This window comes from Cynocephalus volans, chromosome 1, assembly GCF_027409185.1.
Source record: "Cynocephalus volans isolate mCynVol1 chromosome 1, mCynVol1.pri, whole genome shotgun sequence".
In the NCBI taxonomy this organism is placed as follows: Eukaryota; Metazoa; Chordata; class Mammalia; order Dermoptera; family Cynocephalidae; genus Cynocephalus; species Cynocephalus volans.
This window is the reverse complement of record NC_084460.1, coordinates 243466477-243487555: the sequence shown is the minus strand read 5'-3', so window position 1 is coordinate 243487555 and position 21079 is coordinate 243466477. Positions and strand designations below refer to the sequence as shown.

The 21079-nt window shown below is 48.2% G+C and overlaps 1 protein-coding gene across 1 annotated transcript; it reads right to left on the bottom strand.

Moving 5' to 3' along the window:
• Window positions 1-11453: 11453 nt before the first annotated feature.
• HOXD3 (homeobox D3) lies at window positions 11454-15645 on the bottom strand. Its single transcript, XM_063102149.1, has 2 exons — window positions 15105-15645; window positions 11454-13139 (listed from the first exon to the last, which is right to left on the bottom strand). Exons 1-2 carry the CDS (start codon window positions 15643-15645, stop codon window positions 12382-12384), a joined length of 1299 nt encoding a protein of 432 aa, XP_062958219.1. The 3' UTR covers window positions 11454-12381.
• Between the last annotated feature and the right edge of the window lie 5434 nt (window positions 15646-21079).

Sequence of the window (21079 nt, the reverse complement as noted above, 5' to 3'; positions counted from 1 at the left end):
CAATTAAACCTTGACTTTGATGCACCCATGAGCTATCCACACTCTTTCCCTGAAGCAAAATTTTGGAGATTTAACCTTTGCTGAGAGAAGGAAATGTACCAGAAGAGAATGAGTTTTTTTAAAAATATTTTTGTTTTGTTTTTACAACTGTTTGAGGGGTTGGGGGGTCCAATATTTGTTCAGATCCAATAGCAGTTCCCTGATAATTGCATACAGAGAGCTACATTCTATTCATGCTCTGTCCACTTCTTTTAATCTCCAAGTCCTTAGCATATCCCACACTTTGGGACTCAGAGTTGCCATCTTTACTCCTGGGCTAATTTTTGATTTACTCATGTTGAAAGTCAAGACTCTGGTTATCTCAGAGTCACAGACATTTGCCAACCACCTACTGTGTAAGGACATTTTCTTAGGGGAAGCTTAGGTTGGGGAAAAAACCATCTCAAACCAAAGAAACAAAAGATTAATTCGTGACAGGTCTTAGCTATACTATAAATCTACTCCAGAAGATTCTTAATACGTAATTCTCTAGGGAGAGATTAGAAGATATTCTGGGGAAAATGTGTGTAGAAAGATGTGAATATAGGATATTTTGAATAATTTTAGTTTGTTTCTTAGATGTTCACAGGATATGGAAGAAATGTCTTACTAATTTTTATTACTTGTTCAAGCCATGAATTCCCAAGGGTCACTTGCCCTGCTGGGTTCTGGTGCTGTGAGTTCTCCATGGGAGGTAACAGCAGAGGGGCCTGATTTGCCAGGTTGTGTTTGATGTAGGAATGCTTTGAAATCTCTCCCATCCTGCTCACCACAGTAGCCACCCCTGACCCACACCCTAGCCCTGACAACTACCTTTCCCTCCCATTCTAATAACAAGCTTCTTTTCTGCAGACAGAAGTAATGGAGGGTCTACTCTTCTGTGTGTTTAAAGTTGTTCCTAAGCAGCCCCTGGCAACCCCCCTTCACAAATCTGACTGTGTCGCCCCTTGGAGACACTTGAGTACGTTCATACTCTTGGCTCCATAACCCTGAAGCATAGAAAGTCTCCTGCCTGTTGGGGGTGCGGGGGGGGGGGTCTTTTCTCTTAAACCAGATTAAGGGAAAGTGCAGATTATGATGCAGTTCTCAGTAGCATCCTTCAGTCATCCCAGGATGGAGGTGGGGATGAAAGGGGTCCCAAGGACAGGAATTCTAAACCTGTTGGAAGTCTGATAATATGGCCCTCTCTAAGGAAAGCAGTTTATAGTGCTGTGCCTTTCCCTGGGAGCTTTAGGGATGCAAGTCTCACAGGTCAAGCCAGTGCTTGGTACATGGTAGGCATTCAATAAATGTTTGTTGGACAGAAAGAAAGAATGGACAGAATGGTGTGTCTTTACTATGACCAATATTGTCTAAAGGAATCCTTAGATTATTGGCATGTAAAACCACTTCATGAGGTTAGGAATCACCATAGAAGCTTGTTTAAAAGTCCAGGTTCCGGGCCGGCCCGTGGTTCACTCGGGAGAGTGTGGTGCTGATAACACCAAGGCCTTGGGTTCGGATTCTATGTAGGGATGGCTGGTTGGCTCACTGGCTGAGCGTGGTGCTGACAACACCAAGCCAATGGTTAAGATCCCCTTACCGGTCATCTTTTAGAAAAAAATAAAAATAAAAATAAGAAATAAAATAAAAAAAGAAAAGTCCAGGTTCCTTGGCCCACCCCAAGAGATTTTAATCCAATAGGTCTGTCTCAAGAATTTTTATTTTTAGTAAGCCTCTTGGGTGATCCTAAAGCAAGGTTCTTCAGAACCATGCTTTGAAAATTTCTGCAGTGTGGGGGAGAAAGGAGATGTTTCTGTCAGAGGGACCACGAATGATTAGAAACCATGGCTAGCTGGCACATGAGTATAACTGAAAAGTGTCCAGAAGTCTGTTGGGTGGCAGGATGGAGAGGTCAATGTCAAGGTCAAACTTAAGTCCAGTTGCACTGAAGTTCCAGGAAATGTCCTTAAGAAGTGGTCAGTGGGAGTTTCCTAAGTTTCACTGACCAATTAGTGCTTTGCAGAGACTGGGCTCACTGCTGCTCCCTGCCACTTTCCTAGTTTGACTTTGATGATGCCAGTGGGGTGAGAAGTGAAAAAGATTTGTCTCTTCCTGTCTCTTCGGAGAAAACTTAGAGTGGTTCTGAGACAAAGGGAGAAGGGAAGGAATGGGAATGGGGGTCTCAAGAGAGAGGATTCAACTCTCTTTTCCTTCCATCTCTCCCAAATTGTCTGGAATGTGCATTTAAGCCCCAGGGATCCAGATGGGATGAAATGTCCCTTGGCCTAAGCTATAATTCTTCCTCTGGCTAAGGCTGACCTTTCACAGCCTAAGATGTGAAAGCTAGAAGGCATTTTAGAGATAAGTTACAGCAAACCCCTAATTTTAGAGAGGAAACCACTTTACTCAGAGGTTAAAAGGCAAGGCCATCCTGCAAAAAATGAGGGAACCAACTCAGGTCTCCTGACTCTCCACAGTCCATTGCCTCTCCACAGTCTGCAAAGAAAGAAAAGTAAGGCATCCACTCCTCTGCACTGTGGCAGGCTCAATCCTGAGCAAGCAGAGCAGGGTTCAAGGAGGCACCCTCATTTCTGGGAGACCACACAATCAGTGGGGCTGACTGAAAGGCTTTCCTGACTGCTGCCTTCCTTCTGGGATGTTTGCTAAACCTGTGTCCAAGACTTGTGTAGCCCCACCTTGAGCAACTCTTACAAGAAAGGATGAGATGGACCTGGGTCCTCAGCCCTCCTCCAAGAAACAAGGGTAAAGGATCCCCTCACTTCTTGTTAAGGTTGATCAGCATCAGGGCCCGAGGGGGACAAAACAAGAGGTGACCTTGGATTAAATTTGCTGGTTAGAGCACATACAAATAAGGACATTTATGAACATACAAAGGCACACCCAGGTCAGTTACACTTGCACTGACCATTTATTTTTTGTTCCTTTATTTTAAAAATAGGCAATAAATTTAAATTTGCATTTCAAGATTCAAAGGGTACAAAGAGGTATGCAGTAGTCTTTCTCCCACACTTGTCCCCAGGCACCTACTTCCCCTTTATATGGGCAACCAGTTTTATCAGTTTCTTGTACATCTTTTCAGAGATACTTTATACCTGAACAATACAAATAAATATATATAATGTATATAATCTGCACAGTTTTTTACACAAATGGTAGCATACTAGACAAACTCTGTTGCACCATGCTTTCCCCCCTGTTGTATCTTGAAGATCATTCCATATAAATGCACACAGAACTTCCTGATTTATTTTTACTTCATACTGTTTTACTGCAACTGTTTATTTAGCTAGTCCCTATTGATGGGCATTTAGCTTGTTTTCAACCTCTTGCTATTACAAACACATGTTCAAGATTTTACCTATTAGAAAAATTTCTAGAAGTAAAATTACTTAGTCAAAAGGTATGAGCACTGGTAGTTTCAGGTCATATTGCCAAACTCTTCTCCATAGAAGTGAGTCAATTCACACTTCTACCAGAAACATGAGAGTTCCAGTTTCTTCTCACTCTTGCCAAGTTGGTGAGATTAAACTTTTTGATTTTTGCCAAGATGATGAGTGAAAAATAATACCTTTTACTCACACTTATAGCATCTCCCAACATGTCACTCTTCTTATCATATTTGATCCTTTTATAATTCTACTTTACAAATGATAATACCGACACAGAAAAGATAAACAACTTGCTGTAGTCATACCCTACGTAAATGGCCAAGGCTGGATTTCCAACCCTCTTTGCTATACTACACTGTTCCACGCAGGGCTTAAGGAGGTTCAAAAGAGAGCAGATGGTTTCAAGCATGCCCTGAAAGACACACGATATAAGAAAGCACAGAAGCTTTCTGACATCTGCTAGGGGGACTTCCTCTATAGTGGTCTGATACCAAGACCGCATTTCTGCATGAATCCTCCAGAGAGTACCACTCTGGAAGCAGAGGGACTGTGATTAGCAATCCAATTTGACCTACTCCTAAGCATTAGCTTGGCTTCAGTATCTGGAAAGCAGTAAGGTGTTGTTTTCAATTTCCCTGAGATTTATTTCTCAGGGCCACCCAGGTTCTAAGTATTGATGAGCATGGTGGGGGTGGGGGTATGTTTTTCCTAGGTTTTAGCTTTATATAGGACACTCACTTGGATCTGGTGAAAATAATACCTAACACACATGTACACACGTGCACACCTACACACACACACAGCTCTAATGATAAACCTATGAGGTAGATATCTTTATTGACTCTTTCACTGATGAAACTGAAGCCCAGAAAGATGAAGTGGATTGCTTAGGGTCACACAATGTATCATTAGTAAAGCAGAAAATACAATATAGACCTGTAACTGAACTCATTAGATTCCTCTGCAAAGTCTTCTCATCCCCCTTCTCTATTCATTTTGGTGAATAGCCTAACTACCCAATCAGGCCCTCAAAATAGAAACCTAGGGATTTATATACACAACTCCTCTTTCACTCATCCAGTTGATCACAAGTTATGTGAATTCTACCTCCTAAATGTCTTTTCTCTTCATCCTTATTATGTTAGTTCCTCTCTATGATAGAGTATTGCAACAGCCTTCTTTTCTGTCCTCCTTCCTATTTCTCCTTTCTCCAATCAGACACAATACCCCCCAAACTTAGCTTTCGAAATAGATAACCTCACATTCCAGCTTAAAACCTTCAGTGGCTCCCCACTGCCTAGAGAGTAGGTCCAGGCTCCCTTTCATGAACCCCGTATAACCTCTCTTTCCAGCCAGGATGTCCCAGTCCAACCTACTGTCCCTGGTCCAAGTCCAGATGTCCAGACCTTGCTCTTCCTTCCCTCCTTGCTTTTGTGTGATGTGCTTTCTCTGTCTGCTTGGTCTTTCCCTCCTTGGCCTGAAAAACTCATACTTCAGGAATCCAAGTTCACCTTCTCTGAGAATCCTTTCTTGACATTAGTACTGTTCGTGGCTCCTTCTCTTTTTTCCAGGAACAGTTTGACAACACTTCTGTCACATTGTTTTAGGATTAATTACTTCTCTCCCATACTAGATTGAAGGGCACAAGCCATTAGTGACTCATCTTTGTATCCCAGAGCCCAGCACAGTGCACACGGGAGCTGTTCAGCAGGTATTGGTGAAAGGCAAGGAGGGAGGAACAGACTGAACCAAGGACAACAGGTCTGGTATTTTCATTTGCTCAGTGAATTCAGGACAGTATGAGGCTTAATGCTTCAGCTAATATCTATCTGAAGCAAAATTATAATAGAACAGTTCTCCAAAGCAAGTTTATTTCCACCCAGGAAGATGAGGAAAGAGAAGGTGGCTGAGGGGAGAGGAGACAAAGCTGGGACTTTGCATCCTTCAGGTGCCCTTTCCTAAGGGCTGAGGCAACACTTTAACTTCAGAAACATGTCAGCTGATGTCACCCTACCAAAAGGTAAAAGGGGAACTAGGCCAGAACTTCCTTAGGATTTACAAAGAGAACAGCACATACCACTTAAAAACGCTTCACCACTCACCCCACCCAAACCCTCCTGCTGTAAACAGTTCTAAGCTAATGACTGCCCCCAGAAACTTGCAGTCTCTCCCTTATGGTGTTTCTAAAATGAACCCAAAAGAGCTGAAGTAAAAATACTCAAGCCTTTCCCTCACACTAGAAAAGAGAAGAGAGGTATATCTTTGTGGTTGGTGTTCTGTTTTTATTGTTATTTTAAATGGCACCAAGTTTAGTTCCAAGTTCAACAGTAGTTTTGGCTTTTTTTGTTTTGTTTTTGGCAGCTGGCCAGTGCAGGGATGGAACCCTGGACCTTGGTGTTATCAGCACTATGCTCTAATCAACCGAGCTAACCGGCCAGCCCTCAACAGCGTCTTACCCTGCTTTCTCCCACACAAATACTCATGCAGGTAAACAGAGACTCAAATAAAACTGTCTGTAAAAATCTTCCGACCCATTGGGATTTTTCTTGCCTTGCCTTCAGAGATGGATTCGTCCCTTTCTCGGGGTAAAGCAGCGTTTCAGGGTGTCACTTGGGCAAGCAGGGTCATGTGGGGGGGGGGACTGGGGATTGCAGGGTCACTGTGGGTCAGGGGCGGGCGTGGGTGCAGGCCTGGTGGGAAGGCCCTGGCGCCCTGGGTAGTCCGAGGGCGGGGCTGGCAGGCGGCAGTGCTGGCGACGGGCCTCGTGCTGCCCCGGCTGCGCCGCTCTCCAGCGGGCGCAGGGCTGCGGGTCGCGCCCTCCGTTAGCGCTCAGCCCTCGCGCCTGCGTCTCCTCGGCTTGCGGTTTCTGGTCGGATCCCAGCTGGCCCAGACATGCTCCGAAGTAGGAGGAACTGCTGTCGAGCGAAAAGTGCATACCGGGTGATTGATGAACTCTTAATAGGACTAACCTCTCCCGCCCCCCACCCTAGACACACACAGAGAAACCCCCCACCCTCGTCCCCTCCCCAGGCCTCCTCGCGGGCGAGAGGGGACGCGGCCGCCAGCCGGTAGGGTGATTAACTCACCGTTTGTCTTTCCGAAAGTGTCCCAGGTGGAGTCAGGAACATGCACCCACCTCCGCCCGCAGCCTGGCCGCTCCCGCGGGCGCCCAGAGCCTCCGGCCAGCGCGCGCGTCACGTGGCGGCGCGGACCCGAGCCGGCCTTTGTGCGGCGCGCCCGCCTGGCCGCCCCGGGGGCGGCGACTATTGTCCCCCACTGGAGACAGAGGCGCTCAGACTCGGGGTGCACGCCAGACCCCTCCCCTGAGTGTCCCCAGGTCCGAGGGCGGGGCAGGGCTTCCTTTGTGTGTTCTCTGCCGGAGGAGGGGATGGCGTCCTTGCTACCCCAAGGGTAGCAGACAGGGGTAAGGAACGCTGGTGCCAGCTTCCTAGAGCTCAGCTCACCCGACCCACTTTCCTGCTTGGCCCTTGCGGAGGAGGCGGGGAGGAGTGTGGTATTTGTCGGGCAGCGCCGTGAACAATAGAGCCATCAGAAGGCCTTCTCCCGGTCTCCTCACAAGTCAGAGACACTCTTCTCCCTTCCTTCGGAAAGGTCCTGGCCCAACAGGCCCTCCAGACCTGGTTTTAAGCCCCGCTTCCCAGATTTCTCCTCCTCTGGTCCTTACTAATGCTAAAACTCTACTTTTCAAGGTATTCTTCTTCCTTGAAAATGATCCAGACTAGCTGTAGGAACCAGTCAAGGTATTTAGCTCAAGATCTAGGACAAGAAGGCTCACACAATCGCTCCTACCTTTCAGATCTCTTGGGGATCCTTCACCTTGCCTCTGCTACTGCAAGTATTGGACACACATCCATCTTAGCTCTTCCTTCACGTGTGGAAATCTTTTGTTCACTGCTCTTCACACTTGCCTGAAAATGGGCTTTTGGATTCTTTGTTTTGCAAACTTGCTAAGGTGGGTGTGAGACCTGAGGGAAGTGTTTAGGAATGGGCTTTAGGCCAGGTATATAAATCCATATGACACCAACCTTGGACCCCAAAGATAAGGGCATTTGTAGCTGTAGTAGAAAACAAGGGGACAATAAGAACTAAGATTTCATGCTCTGTAATGATCCTCTTCATTCACCATCCTCTTCAGCCCCACCAATGCAGTAAGTGTAGATTTGTCTACCCAATCTTTTTATCTATCCATCCAGGCTTTCTGCAAGCAAAATCTGTAAGAACCAGCCCTCAAAGGTGGTAAGTGGCTGATGATGACCCAGTCTTAACTCCCTGTGTCCAAATTGTCTAGGAATAGGTCTGCACACCCAGGCCCTGAATATACCCTCTTTGGGAATTTGCAATGTCCTGAAGTAATGAGGCTATAGGCTTGTAGGGACTGGAGCCTTCTGCTTCTTGCCTACTCACTTCTGGTTTTTTTTTGTTTTGTTTTGTTTTGTTTTTTTGTTCTTTTCTAACAGTTTCTGAGAAGGATCAAAGTAATATCAAAAACTCCCAGATGAAGAGGAACTTCCTAGACCTGCAACTGGGATTAACCACTTCTTGACTTCAGAAGGAAGTTTCAACTGATTACCAGGGTAAAGTCAAAACAGGCCTGTGACTGCCCCTTGAATACTGAAGATGTAGTCAAGCCTGTGGTTCCCCCAGGCCAACCAGAGGAATACTTTTTATTAGAATGAAGGGTTACTTCTTTGTTATTCAAACATACACCCACACACATCCTCTTCACCATCCCTAATGAAAAACCTCAACAGATGGACAGCCTGGACTCCAGAGCCTGCTGGCTGAGATGTACTTCACTCAAGGGCCAGTCAACTGGTACAGAATAGAGAAGGGAGGAAGGGACAAGTAACTAGTATAGGTAATCACTATCTTTTAACACTCCTTACTGATAGAAATTTGAAAAATCTTGTTCAGCAAAGTTAGTAGCCTCTGGAGCCTCAGAAACCAATTTGGCTGATTTGTCTCTGATAGGCTGATGTGTCTAGGCTTGGGGCTGCACCAACAGGAATGCACTTGCTCTACATTCTCTCCTCTCTCATTTGATAGCCTGTACAAAGAAATGGTACAAATGGATGGTTAACTTAATGATTCCTTCAGAGGCAGATTTTTCTCTGTCAGGTCCCTGGATGAGGCTGAGGTCTGAAAGCCAGAAGGCAGAATATGTACTTAGTGCCCTTTTTTAACCTCCTTAGCAGTGGCCAGGATGCCTCTCCAGGCCTTTCCTCTGCAACTTCCCCACTCTCCTGGCTAGCTCAGTTGGGTCTCAGCACTCCACTACAAGCTGTGTTCTGAGTTTTTCCTTGTTGCAACGAAAGCCATCCCACTGTCTAAATCTCTTTCCCCACCTCCACCTCCCATTTTGCAGCAGGCCATTTCAGCTGCCTCTTAGCTACCCTGCCTTAACTCACATTTGATAGCCTGGAAAGAACAACCAGGGATGCCCAAAGGACTGCCATTCCTTTCCGTGAGCCTGGGCTGGAGGCCCTGACCCCTTTCTTCAAACCTCCCAACCTCCCTGACCCCGCCTCCCCCAAAGCAGTCTTTATAGGAAAAAGGAAGAGCCGGCCAGGGCCTGAGCTAAAGAGCCCTTTCCTACCCTTGGGCAAACGAGGTAGACCTCCCAGAGACCAATGCCCCAAGCGAGGCCTGGTCCTTCCCCACTTCCAGGTGTGGGCCCTGCGCTGCCTTTGTATGGCCTCCCTGCCACGGAACTCCCCTTGAGGAAGCTGTAAGCACAATGGCACGGCTGCTCCGGGCACCCTCAACCCAGCACCCGTTGAGATGCTAGCTAGGGTGAAGGTTTCTTTCTTCTGCTAACTCCCCTTCCCGCTGCGGCTCCTCCCGAGAGGGGAGGCCTGGGCCCACGGCGCCATTGCCGGAGCCACGCTCCCTTCCCCCACTCTCTTCTTTCTCTGCTTCTCTGAGACCCGGGAGGGAGGGGCAGGCGCCTCCGCCGATAGAGCAGCTATTGTGACCTTCCCTCGCAGAGCGGGAACCCAGCGGAGTGTGTACCGCCGGCGGTGGCTTTGGCGGGGGAGGAGGCAACTGTGTGTGCAAACCTCGGGTGCGGAGGGGGGTGGCACTGGGGAATAAATAAAGGATTGCAACCTCAGGCACTTAGGCCCTTCGGAGGGCATTTGGTTGTGTTTAGACTCGGGTGCTTCCTAACACTAATTGCAGGCTCAAGAGGAGCGGAATTTATGGCGAAGGCCAAGGCGGCTTGTTTATAATTTATGAAGTTTTAAATGGCTGTGCCGCGGGCCCCAGCTCTCTCCCGGGCTGGCGGGCGGCCGCGCGGGAACGCGCCCTCCCAGGACCAACCGCCGCCCCCACCCGCGCCAGGATCTGCCCATCAGAGGACTCTCACGCCAGTGGCAGGAACAGATCTGAGCCATTCTCGCAAGTCTCAGGAACCTCCAGAGGAGAGAGAGAGCCGCAGGTTTGGTCCAAGCCAACTCCTCCACCCTGCTGGAGAGGAGGGCCTCGGGGAGGCTGCGGCTGCCTGGAGAGGGGACCCCCAGCCCCGCACTTCCTTGAAGCCTGAGTGCGAGAGGAAGCTAGACACCGTTTAAAGTCTAATCCATGAAACCCTAAGCCGCAAATGACACTTGGGGCTTTGCAGACACCCGCAGACTCAGCAGATACTCCTGCGGTAACACGCCGCGCTGGAAAACGCCCGGAGCCATGATGCATTATGTATTTTATCATTATTTATGATAGGAAGAGGAGATGAGGGAAACCAGGCCGAATGTAACCAGTCTAACAATTCATCTATTTAATATTTAGCCAGTTAAGAAAGGTGGTTGTAATCCCTGCAAGGTAGTGAGCTCTTCTTTGATTTCCCTAGTAGCTTAAAAAATAATTTTTTAACAAGACAATTAGAAATTCTGCCTATGGATGCAAATTTCATAGAAAACGATGTTAAGCCTTGAAAGTGGGTAAAATATGCCTTTGACTGAAGTCATTTATTCTGTTGATATACTTCTACAACATATATACTTTAAACCTGCTCAGATAGAGTGAAATTTAGCAAAAGGATATCTCCCTCCCGCCCCCAATCTAACATGCCATTTTAAAAACAGCACAAAGGAACAAGGAAACTAAATATTATTTTGAGTCATCATTACTTAACGAAACACAAACATCCAAAAAGAAACAATTGTTGTTCCACCAGAATATTAGAAGTTAAATTATTTCCACACAATAGGAATTTCACCTCGTGTCACTGGGGATGTAGTAGGAGTTGCATTATTTGTCAAACCAAATAGAGATGCGTGGGCTGCCTTTGCTGAAATACAAAAGAATTGAACCTTATCTGAAGACGTTTTCCAAGTGCCCCCTCCCACAGAAGCGGGTGTGAGTTGTCTGCCCCAGGTAAAGCCAGTTAATATTTACAAAATGGTTATAAATCCTTGAAGACGTTTTTGCCCGTTTTGTACAAAGAAACAGGAGTAAACAAGGTGTTTATACTTATGTTCCATTAATGAAACTTTATTACTTTACATCCAGGGGAATGTTTGTTTTCTTGAGAATTGAACTACCCACTACTACAAAGGAAAAATTCATGACAGCATTTCCTAGAGAAAAAGCTTAGGTGTGCAACCAAATAATCAAGGTGGTTTTTTTTTTTTTTTTCTTGCACCTTAGCTTTTTCATAGCTCAATTCTTTTTATGACTTCTCTTGTGTCTTTTTTTTTTTTTTTTTGATTGTCAGTTTTCTTTTAAAGTTTTTTTTTTTTCTTTATTATTACTGAATGCAGAAAAGTAAGCTCTGGCATCCCCAATGTGAAAGTTGATTGTGTCTAGAAAGAGGGCTGTAGAAACAGCAAAGCAGGCCCTGCTTTCACAATGCCCTGTCCAAATTATCTCACCCAGAACATTCCTAGATTTGCATCCTCAGATCCCCCCCCCCATTTAGATAACTGTAATGTAATCAGGTATCCCCAGAACCAATTTGTGCGCAAGATTCCAAATAAATAAAATAATTTTTTCCCAAAGGTTCAGTCTATTTCGGGCCTTCCATCGTGATTGTGCAAAAGATAAAGGCAGAGTGATCTGCTTGCAAGTGTGCGTGATTAACACAGATACATTTCCGACTGAGAAATTTTTTTATTCTAAATATTTGTTCAAATAGTACCAGACAATTTGAAATCAATAAACTGTGTGGAGTGGCGAGGGCTGCGGCCGTTGAGAAATGACTAAAGTGTGTCGTGCCACGCCACTGGGCTGCCTGACTCTACCCATGAAGGACAATTTGCGGTCTTAATCCTTAACATCAACTACAAACACCAGCCACGGTTACAACTGTTCAAAACTACTCTCTCAACTAGTTCAGACCAAGGGGACTAAAGAGGTGAAATGTGGCCCCCATGGCCTGGGAGCGCGTTCCTAAGCTCGGCTGGAGAATTCTACAAATATACATATAAATACATTAAGACGAGGATAAATAATCAGGGAAACGAAATGACTCGCTTCAAATAATAAATACAGATCGTTTAGTCCGATGCAATCCTTACGGGGCAGGAAGGAGCATATAAATTAAGGTCTCAGAAACTAAGCTAGACGCGGGCCAGGCCCGGGACTCTCCAGGCTCCCGTCCCTCTGCAGGGCGCGCCGCCGATGGGTCTCGGACTTACCTTCGGGACATCATTACCAGATTATCTGAGTCCCTCGTCCGCAGTACATGGCACTGTCAGGCTTACAGGGGAGGATCCTTGCTGCTGATTTATGGCGAGTCACCCAAAGGAGGACGCGCCTGGAGGGGAGGCCGGGTCGCCTGCGCCTCCGCCGCTGGAGGCCCGAGACCCTGAAGACAGCAGCTCGGCCAGAGCGGGGGAAGGGGTCCCCGGGCTGCCCCGCAGGCCCCGCCCGCCACCCTCATCACCAAAGCAAGAGAGGTAATTGCGCCGCGAGTCCGGGCCGGCGGCGGCTACAGATGTGTCAGTTTGGGGGCCTCGGGCAGGCGTCCCTGAGACGAGTGGTGGGCCGAGAGGTCTGTGTAGGTGGGATGAGGGTCGCACGGTCCATGATGGTGGTTGCCGGGAATCTGCGCGGCGCAACTGTAGTCCACGCTGGCCGACGACGGGTGCGAGAGGTGGCCCAGGTTGAAGACCGGCCCGGAGGCGGGAGCCATGGAGTCGACGAAGTTGCCGCCCACGTACACGGGGCTGCCCTGCAGGTTGGCGCTGGCGAAGCCCCCGCCGTTGCTCGCCATGGGGTGGGGCTCGAACTCCGGCGCCGCGTAGCGCTTCTGCTGTGGCAGGCAGCTGCTGAGCGGCGCCGTGTAGGCGGCCAGCCCGTACATGTTGGGCTGCGACTTGGCGAAAGCGGGCGGCGAGGGCGCGTCGTAGGCCAGACCCGGCACCGGCGGCAGCTGGCCGGAGTAGGCCACGTGGCCGGCGGCGCCGCCGAGGGGTGGGCTGCGCTCAGGGGACTGGCCGGCCGGCGAGTGTAGGATGCCCTTGGCCTTCTGGTCCTTCTTGTACTTCATGCGCCGGTTCTGGAACCAGATCTTGATCTGGCGCTCGGTGAGGTTCAGCAGGTTGGCCATCTCCACGCGGCGCGGCCGGCACAGGTAGCGGTTGAAGTGGAACTCCTTTTCCAGCTCCACCAGCTGCGCACTGGTGTACGCGGTGCGCACCCGCTTGGACGCCGGGCCCGGCGGGCTCTTGTCCTCGCAGCTCTCTCCTGGGCAGGGAGGGAGAGAAAAGGAGGGCTGAGTGAACGGGGTGAGGATCCCCAGGACCGGAGAGGGGTGCTTCCCTGGTTCCGTTTTCCTCCATCCCTCCCTCCACCTTCAGTCCCGGCTGGGGTAGGGAAGGGGCGTTTGAGAGGTGAAATTCCAAAGGGGAACTCACATCGGCCCCAGGCCTACCTATAAGTCGCACCTGAAACCTCCATCTGCCTTCTGAGATTCAATTTACTCTGCCTACCCTCTCTCCTCCAGCCTAGCCCATCATCTCATCTCGACTCAAAAGCGATGAAGAAGTTTAATGAGACTAGGATCAACTGGTAAGTCTTTCCCCGCACCCTCCAAGAAGGGTCAGACTTCTTTGAACACTCCTCCCAGCCTCTGTTGGAGGAGAGAGGGAGGGAGAAGGAAGCTCCAGCCTGCCTTGCTTAGGGGACTGGCTTCTGGGCAAAACACCCCCAGTGAACAAAGAATGGAAGTGGGGATCTTGGCACCTTACTCCAGCCCAACTGCACCCAAAGCGAGAAGGTGATAAGCCAAAAAAAAAAAAAAAAAAAAAAAAATACTGCCCTGGAGTTTTAGGGGGACCAAGACCAGGTTGGAAGCATTTTGAGTATTGCAGTGCTAGGAGCAGCAGCCTCAACACTGGCTTCCACCACCCCTGCCACCTCTCAGCTGCTTGTCCACTCCCTCCCTGGGAAGACAAATGGATTTCTCCTGGGAGGGAGGGCCTGAGCTTGCAGCAGAGGAGGGAGGGGCAAGAGAAGGAGCTTGCAGGCAGGAAGACACTTTCCCCCTTGGAGCAGCAGCCCCAGAGAGCATCAGACAAACCAGAGACCTGATAACAAACCACATTCCAGGCCTCAAACTAGCCCTGGACCTGAAAACAATTTCATCTACCTAAGATAAACCACATCAGAGAACACAAGGCCAGAAAATTTCAGGAACCAAGCAGTCTGAGCAGAGAAAAGGAGCAGGCCTCAGAGCCCCTGGCCATACCCATCTTCTTTCATACATCCTGGATTGATCTAGAGAAGATGTCTTAGCTCTAAGGTCTTCCCTTCCAAGGACAGAAATCCAAGGTTGCTTCTGTCTCCCAGAACATCCTCTCCCCCCGGGACATGTACCTCCCAATTATGGGTTTGCTGGAGTGGGGAGAACTGGGCTGAGGTGGGCCAAGTAGAGTCCCATGCTTATGCCTTTGCAGGCCCTGGAGTCACACTACTTGGGTTCAGATCCACCACTTTGCAGTTTTGTGATCTCAGGCAAGTTGCTTATCATTTCTAACAGTTTCCTTATCTGTAAAATGGGGATGTTATCTTATACCTACCTCAAAGGGGTCTTTGGAAAATTAAATTAGATAATGCCTATAAAGTACTTAGCATGGTTTTTTAACATAAGACTCATTAGACTATAGGATTTTTTGTTTGTTTGTTTGTTTGTTTTGGTGGCTAGCCACTACAGGGATTGAACCGTAGACCTTGGTGTTATCAGCACCATGCTCTAACCAACTGAGCTAACTGGCCAGCCCCTAGTTCTTATTAATTTAAGAAAGTGGGATTCATGTGATATTGGTTATATAACCACTTGGGCTTGGGGATTATAATACCTGTCTTTAAATCTTGAAGATTTGTTGGGTGGAAGAGAGAGCTGAGTTATGACAAAGAGCCCAGAAAAACAGATATTATGTCATTGTAAGAAAGAGCTCTCTATTAATAACTATGAGACCTGTCCAACAAAAGCACCATAGCCTGAAGTAGAAGTGAGCACCCTGTCACTGCAACGGTATGACCCCCATCAGGGACACTAAAATGGAAGGACATTTTGGCATGAGTAGTTTAGACATATGGCCTCCATGGTTGTACTTCCAGCCCAGAGTCTCTTGGTTCCTAGGTAATTGAGGCTTCCTGGGTCAGTCTGGAGGGGATGTGATCCAGGGGTGAGCCCCCTCAGAGAGCTACCTGCAGTGGCACAGCTGTTTTTCTGCTTGGAGTTCTGTCGGGACTCTTTCATCCAGGGGAAGATCTGCTTGCTGATGGTGGCTGAGGAGCTAGAAGTATTGGACCCACCCTTGGCCTTCTTTGCAGGCATTCCACCTCCAGGATTGGTTGGTGAGGATGGGGGAAGGGTCGGTGGTGGAGGAGGGGGTTGTGGTGGCTGTTGCTCTGAGTTCAGACCAGGAGGCTGGCTGCCACCACCCCCACCCTGGCTGTTCCCAGTACCCGATCGCATGCAGCTGCCATTGAGTTCGGCTCCTTTGTGGGCTGGGGCTCGAAGAGGTGTAGAGCTCTGGATGGAGCAGGCCGAACCTGGGTAATCGGTGTCCAGGGAGTTGGCAGCTGCAGGGGGTGGGTAGGGCTGATGGGGGGTGCTATAGCCATAAGTGTCAGTGGCTTTGCTGTAGCCATAGCCTCCGAAGAGTCCTGGGTTTTCATAGTAAGTAGCCTTCTGCATCTTGCACTCAGGAAGCTCCAAGGCCTGCTGACCCTGCTCAAATAACATTGACTACCACTGTCTCCTTCACCATTGCTTCCAATATCTGCTGAATTCTGAGAGGTGGGCCAGCCTCCAGGCTCCAGGTGACCTGCAGAGAAGAAAAGTGAGAGGCCCCAGAAGGGCTGTCATTGGCAAGACCAGTCAGTATAGAAGGACTAGCCAAGGCTCTCTGCTTCTTACCCACTTCGTGGTGGGGGGTGGGGATGGGCAAGATGCTGGATCTGGGATTTGATGAAGTTTGACTTATTTGAATTCTTTAAAAAGTCAGAAGAAATTTCTCCTAAATGTAAGAAAACACCTTTCCTTATCTTTAGCTCAACTCTAGCCAAGGGAAAGGGCTTCCTCCCATCCCCAGATACAATTTTCTTTCTCCAAGATTGTCAATTTAGCCTTTGAAACTTCATGGAAAAACACTATGGTCTCATATATTTTACTGGCTGGTTCTCTCACTGAACTGTGAGCTCCTTGGCAGGAACTGTGTCTTATTTATCTATATATTCCTAACATCCAGTGCAGTGTCCTGTGTGTAATAATTGCAACAAATGCTTATTGAATAAGTAAGTGAATGAATGGATCAATCAGCCAATCATAAGGTCATCCTAGCGTTTTGATGGGCTTTTAAAAGAAAGCCCTCTAACACACTGAGAAGAGCCAGAATTCTCAAAAAAAAAAAAAAAAAAAAAAAAAAAAGGTACCTGGTTACAAAATCACAGCATCTTTCATGAAGACCTAGATAGTCCAATTTGAAATGACCAGGTGAGAATCAGCCCAGTTATCTCTGTGGGTCAGCACTGTGAAATCTACAATGTAGAAAACTAGGAGTTAAAAACCAAGAAGAGAACTTAGAGACTCCCAGACTTATTTTGAAACTAGAAAATATCTTCTCTTTTATTTATGTTTTTCTAGACCCTTTAATTTGTCCTCCCACTACTTTTAAATAGACACCACTAGAAATGTGTGAGGAGATTTAGGATTTGAAATACATATATCATGGGTGAATGGAGAATACTTTGTATTATAACTTTATTATTTTTACCCTAGATCTATTGTATAAATAGATGTTATTATTGACCTCTGCTCTGGATCATCTTTTCCACCCCACCTCCCACCCAACCCATAACCAATGAGAGAATCTCTCATGACATGATGAATGGACCCAGAATTAGAAGAAGAAGAAAAAAAAAAAACACTAAAAAATTCTACTCCTTTTGTATCCTCTGACTCTTGATGGGGGTTTCCCTTCTCACCCTCCCACCCCCCTTTCTGAAAGGCTCCTAAGGAGTTAAAATATAACTAATACCATTCAATCACTGTTGTCTGTTTGATAAAGAAAACTCATAGGTCAGCTCCCTGGTCTTAATTCTTGATTTTGTCTTTCAGGCAAACTCCCAGCCTTCCATCCTGGTCATCATGATGGACCACATTATCTAGACAGTTTATGTGGCCCAAAACCACTTCTCCCCCCTCATTCATTTTCCCTCTACTTTCACCAAAGAGCCTAACCCAATTTTAAAAATTATTCACATTCGCCTTTTTTTGGTAGTATTGTTGCCCACTTTTTAAAAGAATATAAGTAAATACACCATTTATCTTGATGAGAGACAAGCCATTCTCAATAAGGTATTATAAAACTAAGATGTTATGTTGTAGAAATTACTTCTATTAGTGTTTTTAAATGTATGCAGTTAAAGTATCTTCCTAACAAAACTGGACTTGATATTTCTTTCCATAACTTTTCTATGTCATTCTGACTGTTAAAGCTACTAACTATCAAATGAACAGCTTAATCCTCATCCTGTGTCTAATATTTACATACGTTTGTCCCCAGGCCAAAGTATCAGGCACTCTGGGTTTGGTTAAGTTTCAGGGCTTTTCTGGGATCCTGCTTCCAGTCTTAACTCTCTGGATGTCTAAACGGTCACATCAGATGCTCAGACCAGCAGAACTTGCTGTTGCTTCTGTCACTCCATTTACAACTGTGGAAGCAAAACAGCCCCTTCCTGCCTCCCAGTTTGACAAAGTTTATCTTGATAGGTGGAACAGTCACATGAAAATAGCTTCTTTAGGAACTGACCAGGTCTTTGGGACAGATGGCTTTACATATTTATTCCTATAGCATATTTCTAGAAAGAGCTCTGTGTACACACCTCAAAAGTACAAATACTGGGCAGCTTCTTGAGTAACCACAGAATCTGGTCTCCTGCCTGCTTACATTGTCTTAAGGAATTTCCAGGCCCCCTCAATGATGATTCACTATCTTAATGTCTATTTCCTCAAAAGTAAGGGCAGTGGTGCTGTCCTCACTGTGAAGGACTTTGCAGCCCCCCCCCCTTCCCAATACAGCATCCCAAAGAAGCCACCTCTCCTAAAAACAAAAAACAAAACAAAAAAAACCCTGAGAATATTGTTACAAAACTGGTAAGAAGGCTTATTTTTTTCCAGAAATCCCCACTCCTTGTGAACTCTGCTTGAACCTAAAAAGCTGGAACAGGTCATAAATCACTTGGACAATGGTCAACTGTTCAGTGGCTCATCTTTTCGATCACCACCCCCCCCCCCTCTTTTTTAAAGCTTTCTTTTCTCGCCCTTTGGTACCTTTGCTCATTTGGGTTCCAAGACCCAAATGCCTTGGGGCATAGACCAAGCCGTGTAGGGGGAGGGGCAGTCCTGCAGGGCTCGGCATTTCTTCGAAGTCCTCAGCCTCCCTTTTCTCTCCCAATATCTCCCCTCCGCCCTCCAGCTCGGTGAACCGGCCAGAGCAGCCTCCCCAAACCCCGCTAGCGCCACCCCTGCCCTTCCTGGGGAAGGGGCACTAACTGGGGTCTGGCTTCTCCTTTCTCATGGTCCCGGGAAGCTGACCGACTCAGCTCCGAGACCCATCCACAGACTGGGAATAAGTCTCCAGCCTGGAGGAAGGCGCCCTGGAAGCGACCATCGCCTGCTTGCAGGCCGCACCGGCCCGCCACGCCTCCGAAGCAGCCGAGCCCGGATAGCTCACTGCACTTAATTCTGCCCAGGATCAATACCTAATATGATACCGAATAAATAAAAGGCGCACATAGCGGCCAAGGGACGGGGTTATTAAGCAGCTGGAGCTCTCACGGTGCATATCAATGCACCTGTCATTGTGGTTTGTAACAAAATTTATGACTGCGACCACGGTGGCAGTAAACGCTTCAGTAAGGAATGAAAAGAAAAACACTTCCCAAGGCCCGGCACTTTTCAGAAGTGGAAAGCAGGCACCGCGTAGGAGGCAGCGCAGCAAAAGAATTCCCTACTCCGCACTTTTCCCGCTTGCGCACCCGGCAAGCAACGGAGATGATATAAAGTGGCAGGCACTCGCCTCTGCGAGCAGCTCTGTTCGGCAGCAGGAGGCCGGACGGGACGCGCTCAGCCTCGCCGGGGACCAAAGACCTGCTGCCCGCCGTGGCCACAGACGCCGGAAGACTCGCCCGGACGCTCGGAGGCCCGCCTGGCGCTCGCTCGCCCACTGTGGCTGTGGAAAGTCCGGGGGCTTGGGGAGGGAGGGGGCAACAGTCGCCGGGCTGTGACTAGAGCTGCAATCCTAGTAAATCACGGACGGTAGTCAGTCCGTGCAAGTTGAAAGAGAAGGGGGAGGCGATGGAATCTCGTTGCGTCAGTTTCTCTCAAAATTCTCTAATGTTCGGGTTGGCTGCGGCTCCTCTCCTTGGTTTGCCTAAACCAGAGCCTCAGAAGCCCGGTGATCTCCTTCTGGTGGCCAAGGCTTTTGCTGGCCAAGACTATTGCTGGAACGGAGCAACGATTCTCCCTTCCCTGTGGTTTTGCTACTTGGGGATTTTGAAGCCACTTCTTTTCGGGTTTGCTCGGAAGGGGATTTATTTACGTTCTACCCAAGTTCTCCTGATCTCCCAACCTGAGCTTCTAAGGCCCTAGGGGAAGCTCTGGACGCGTCTTCTAAATCACTCTTATTTAGCCCAGATAACTCAATACTGTAAGGCACTGGGCTCACCCCATTAAAGCGCCATAAATTCTAAGGCCGATGATCGGTTATCATGTAACGGGCGGCAGTTCACACTGAGGTGATCCACTTCAAAGCTGCCTTTTGTTTTATGTCTTGGTGTATGAATACTGAGATGGCTACCTTGAGTTGCAGGACAGAATACAGTGGAATTTTTTTTTTTCTTTTTTAAATCACACCCACTCACCACAGTTATGTATGTGTGTGTTTTCTTGAATTTTGTCTCTCTTTTTGTAGGCTCCTCGGGTTTCTTTTGATATTCTGTGGAGGTGGATCTAGAACAAAACGGAAAACTCTGAGTTGCAGCTGGTTCTTTCTTACAAACACTTAATGTCGAGAGGCTTTACCCTATTTAAGGGTTTCATAATCAATGTGACTATTGTATATGGTGCCCGCAGCCATCCAGATGCCTTCTCCCTAGCAGAAAGGAGATTCAGTTGGCTCCTGGGGAGCAAGAGGAGGGAGGCCTTTAACACAAAAATCCTTGGCAGGATGGGGGAGGGGAGAGCTTCAGACCTGAGGGAAGCCCAGACACTCTGGCCAGGGGGTGAGCCAAGTGGGTCAGAGGTTCAGGGAAACCAGTCCACTCTTCTCCTGCCGCCACCAAGCTCTAAATACTCCAAGTCCCAATCCTGGAGGCTGAGCCCGCCCTCCAAGGAGCAGAAGAGAGGGACTGTGCGGAATTGAGGTGGAAAGAAGCCTACACAGGCTGACTTGGGAAGATCCTAGTCAGGGGTTGCCCCCACAGAGCCCCAGTGAAAAGGGAGCTGTGTGCTATTTCCTGGCTTGTACATTGTATCTCTATCTCGGGCGGTTTCCTTGAGTTTATACCAGTAAGAACCCACCACACTCTTGGCCCGGGCTGCCCACTCCTGGGTCAGGATCAGCCTGAAAACCGGCTAAGAAACAAACATCCTTTCCACCCTCACCCCCAAACACAGACCAAGCTGCCCACTACTGCCACCGCTCAGCCAGTGCCCAATCCGGTCAGGTGAAATGAGAGAGACACAGTCCACCTCTTGTATCTGCCCTTGTGCAATTTGTCGACTCAGTAGTTTGCAAACACTAAACCGCGCCCGGGAAAGCCCCACACAAAGCGTTCCAGGCGCTTCTAAAGACCAGAGCGCAAAGCCATAAGCCTTTGAAGTGACCTTTGGCTCGCGCCGCAATAACTCACCCCTTAATGAACACCCAACGGAAGCGCCGCGGAGAGATCCCAGCCCGGTAGGACTCCTAACTTCGCATCCCAGCATCAGCTTCCCAGCCAGGCCGGGCCCAGGGTGGGGCACGCCATTTGCGCTTCCCCTCTTCAGCCTGCTCGGCTGGGCCAGGCCCTGAGGGCGGGGCGGCGAAGGCACGAGGTACCGCGGGCCTCTTAAGCCGGCAGGTCCCGATGCCGCTTTATATAATATATTCACGTGGGCGGACGTCAACTTTCGC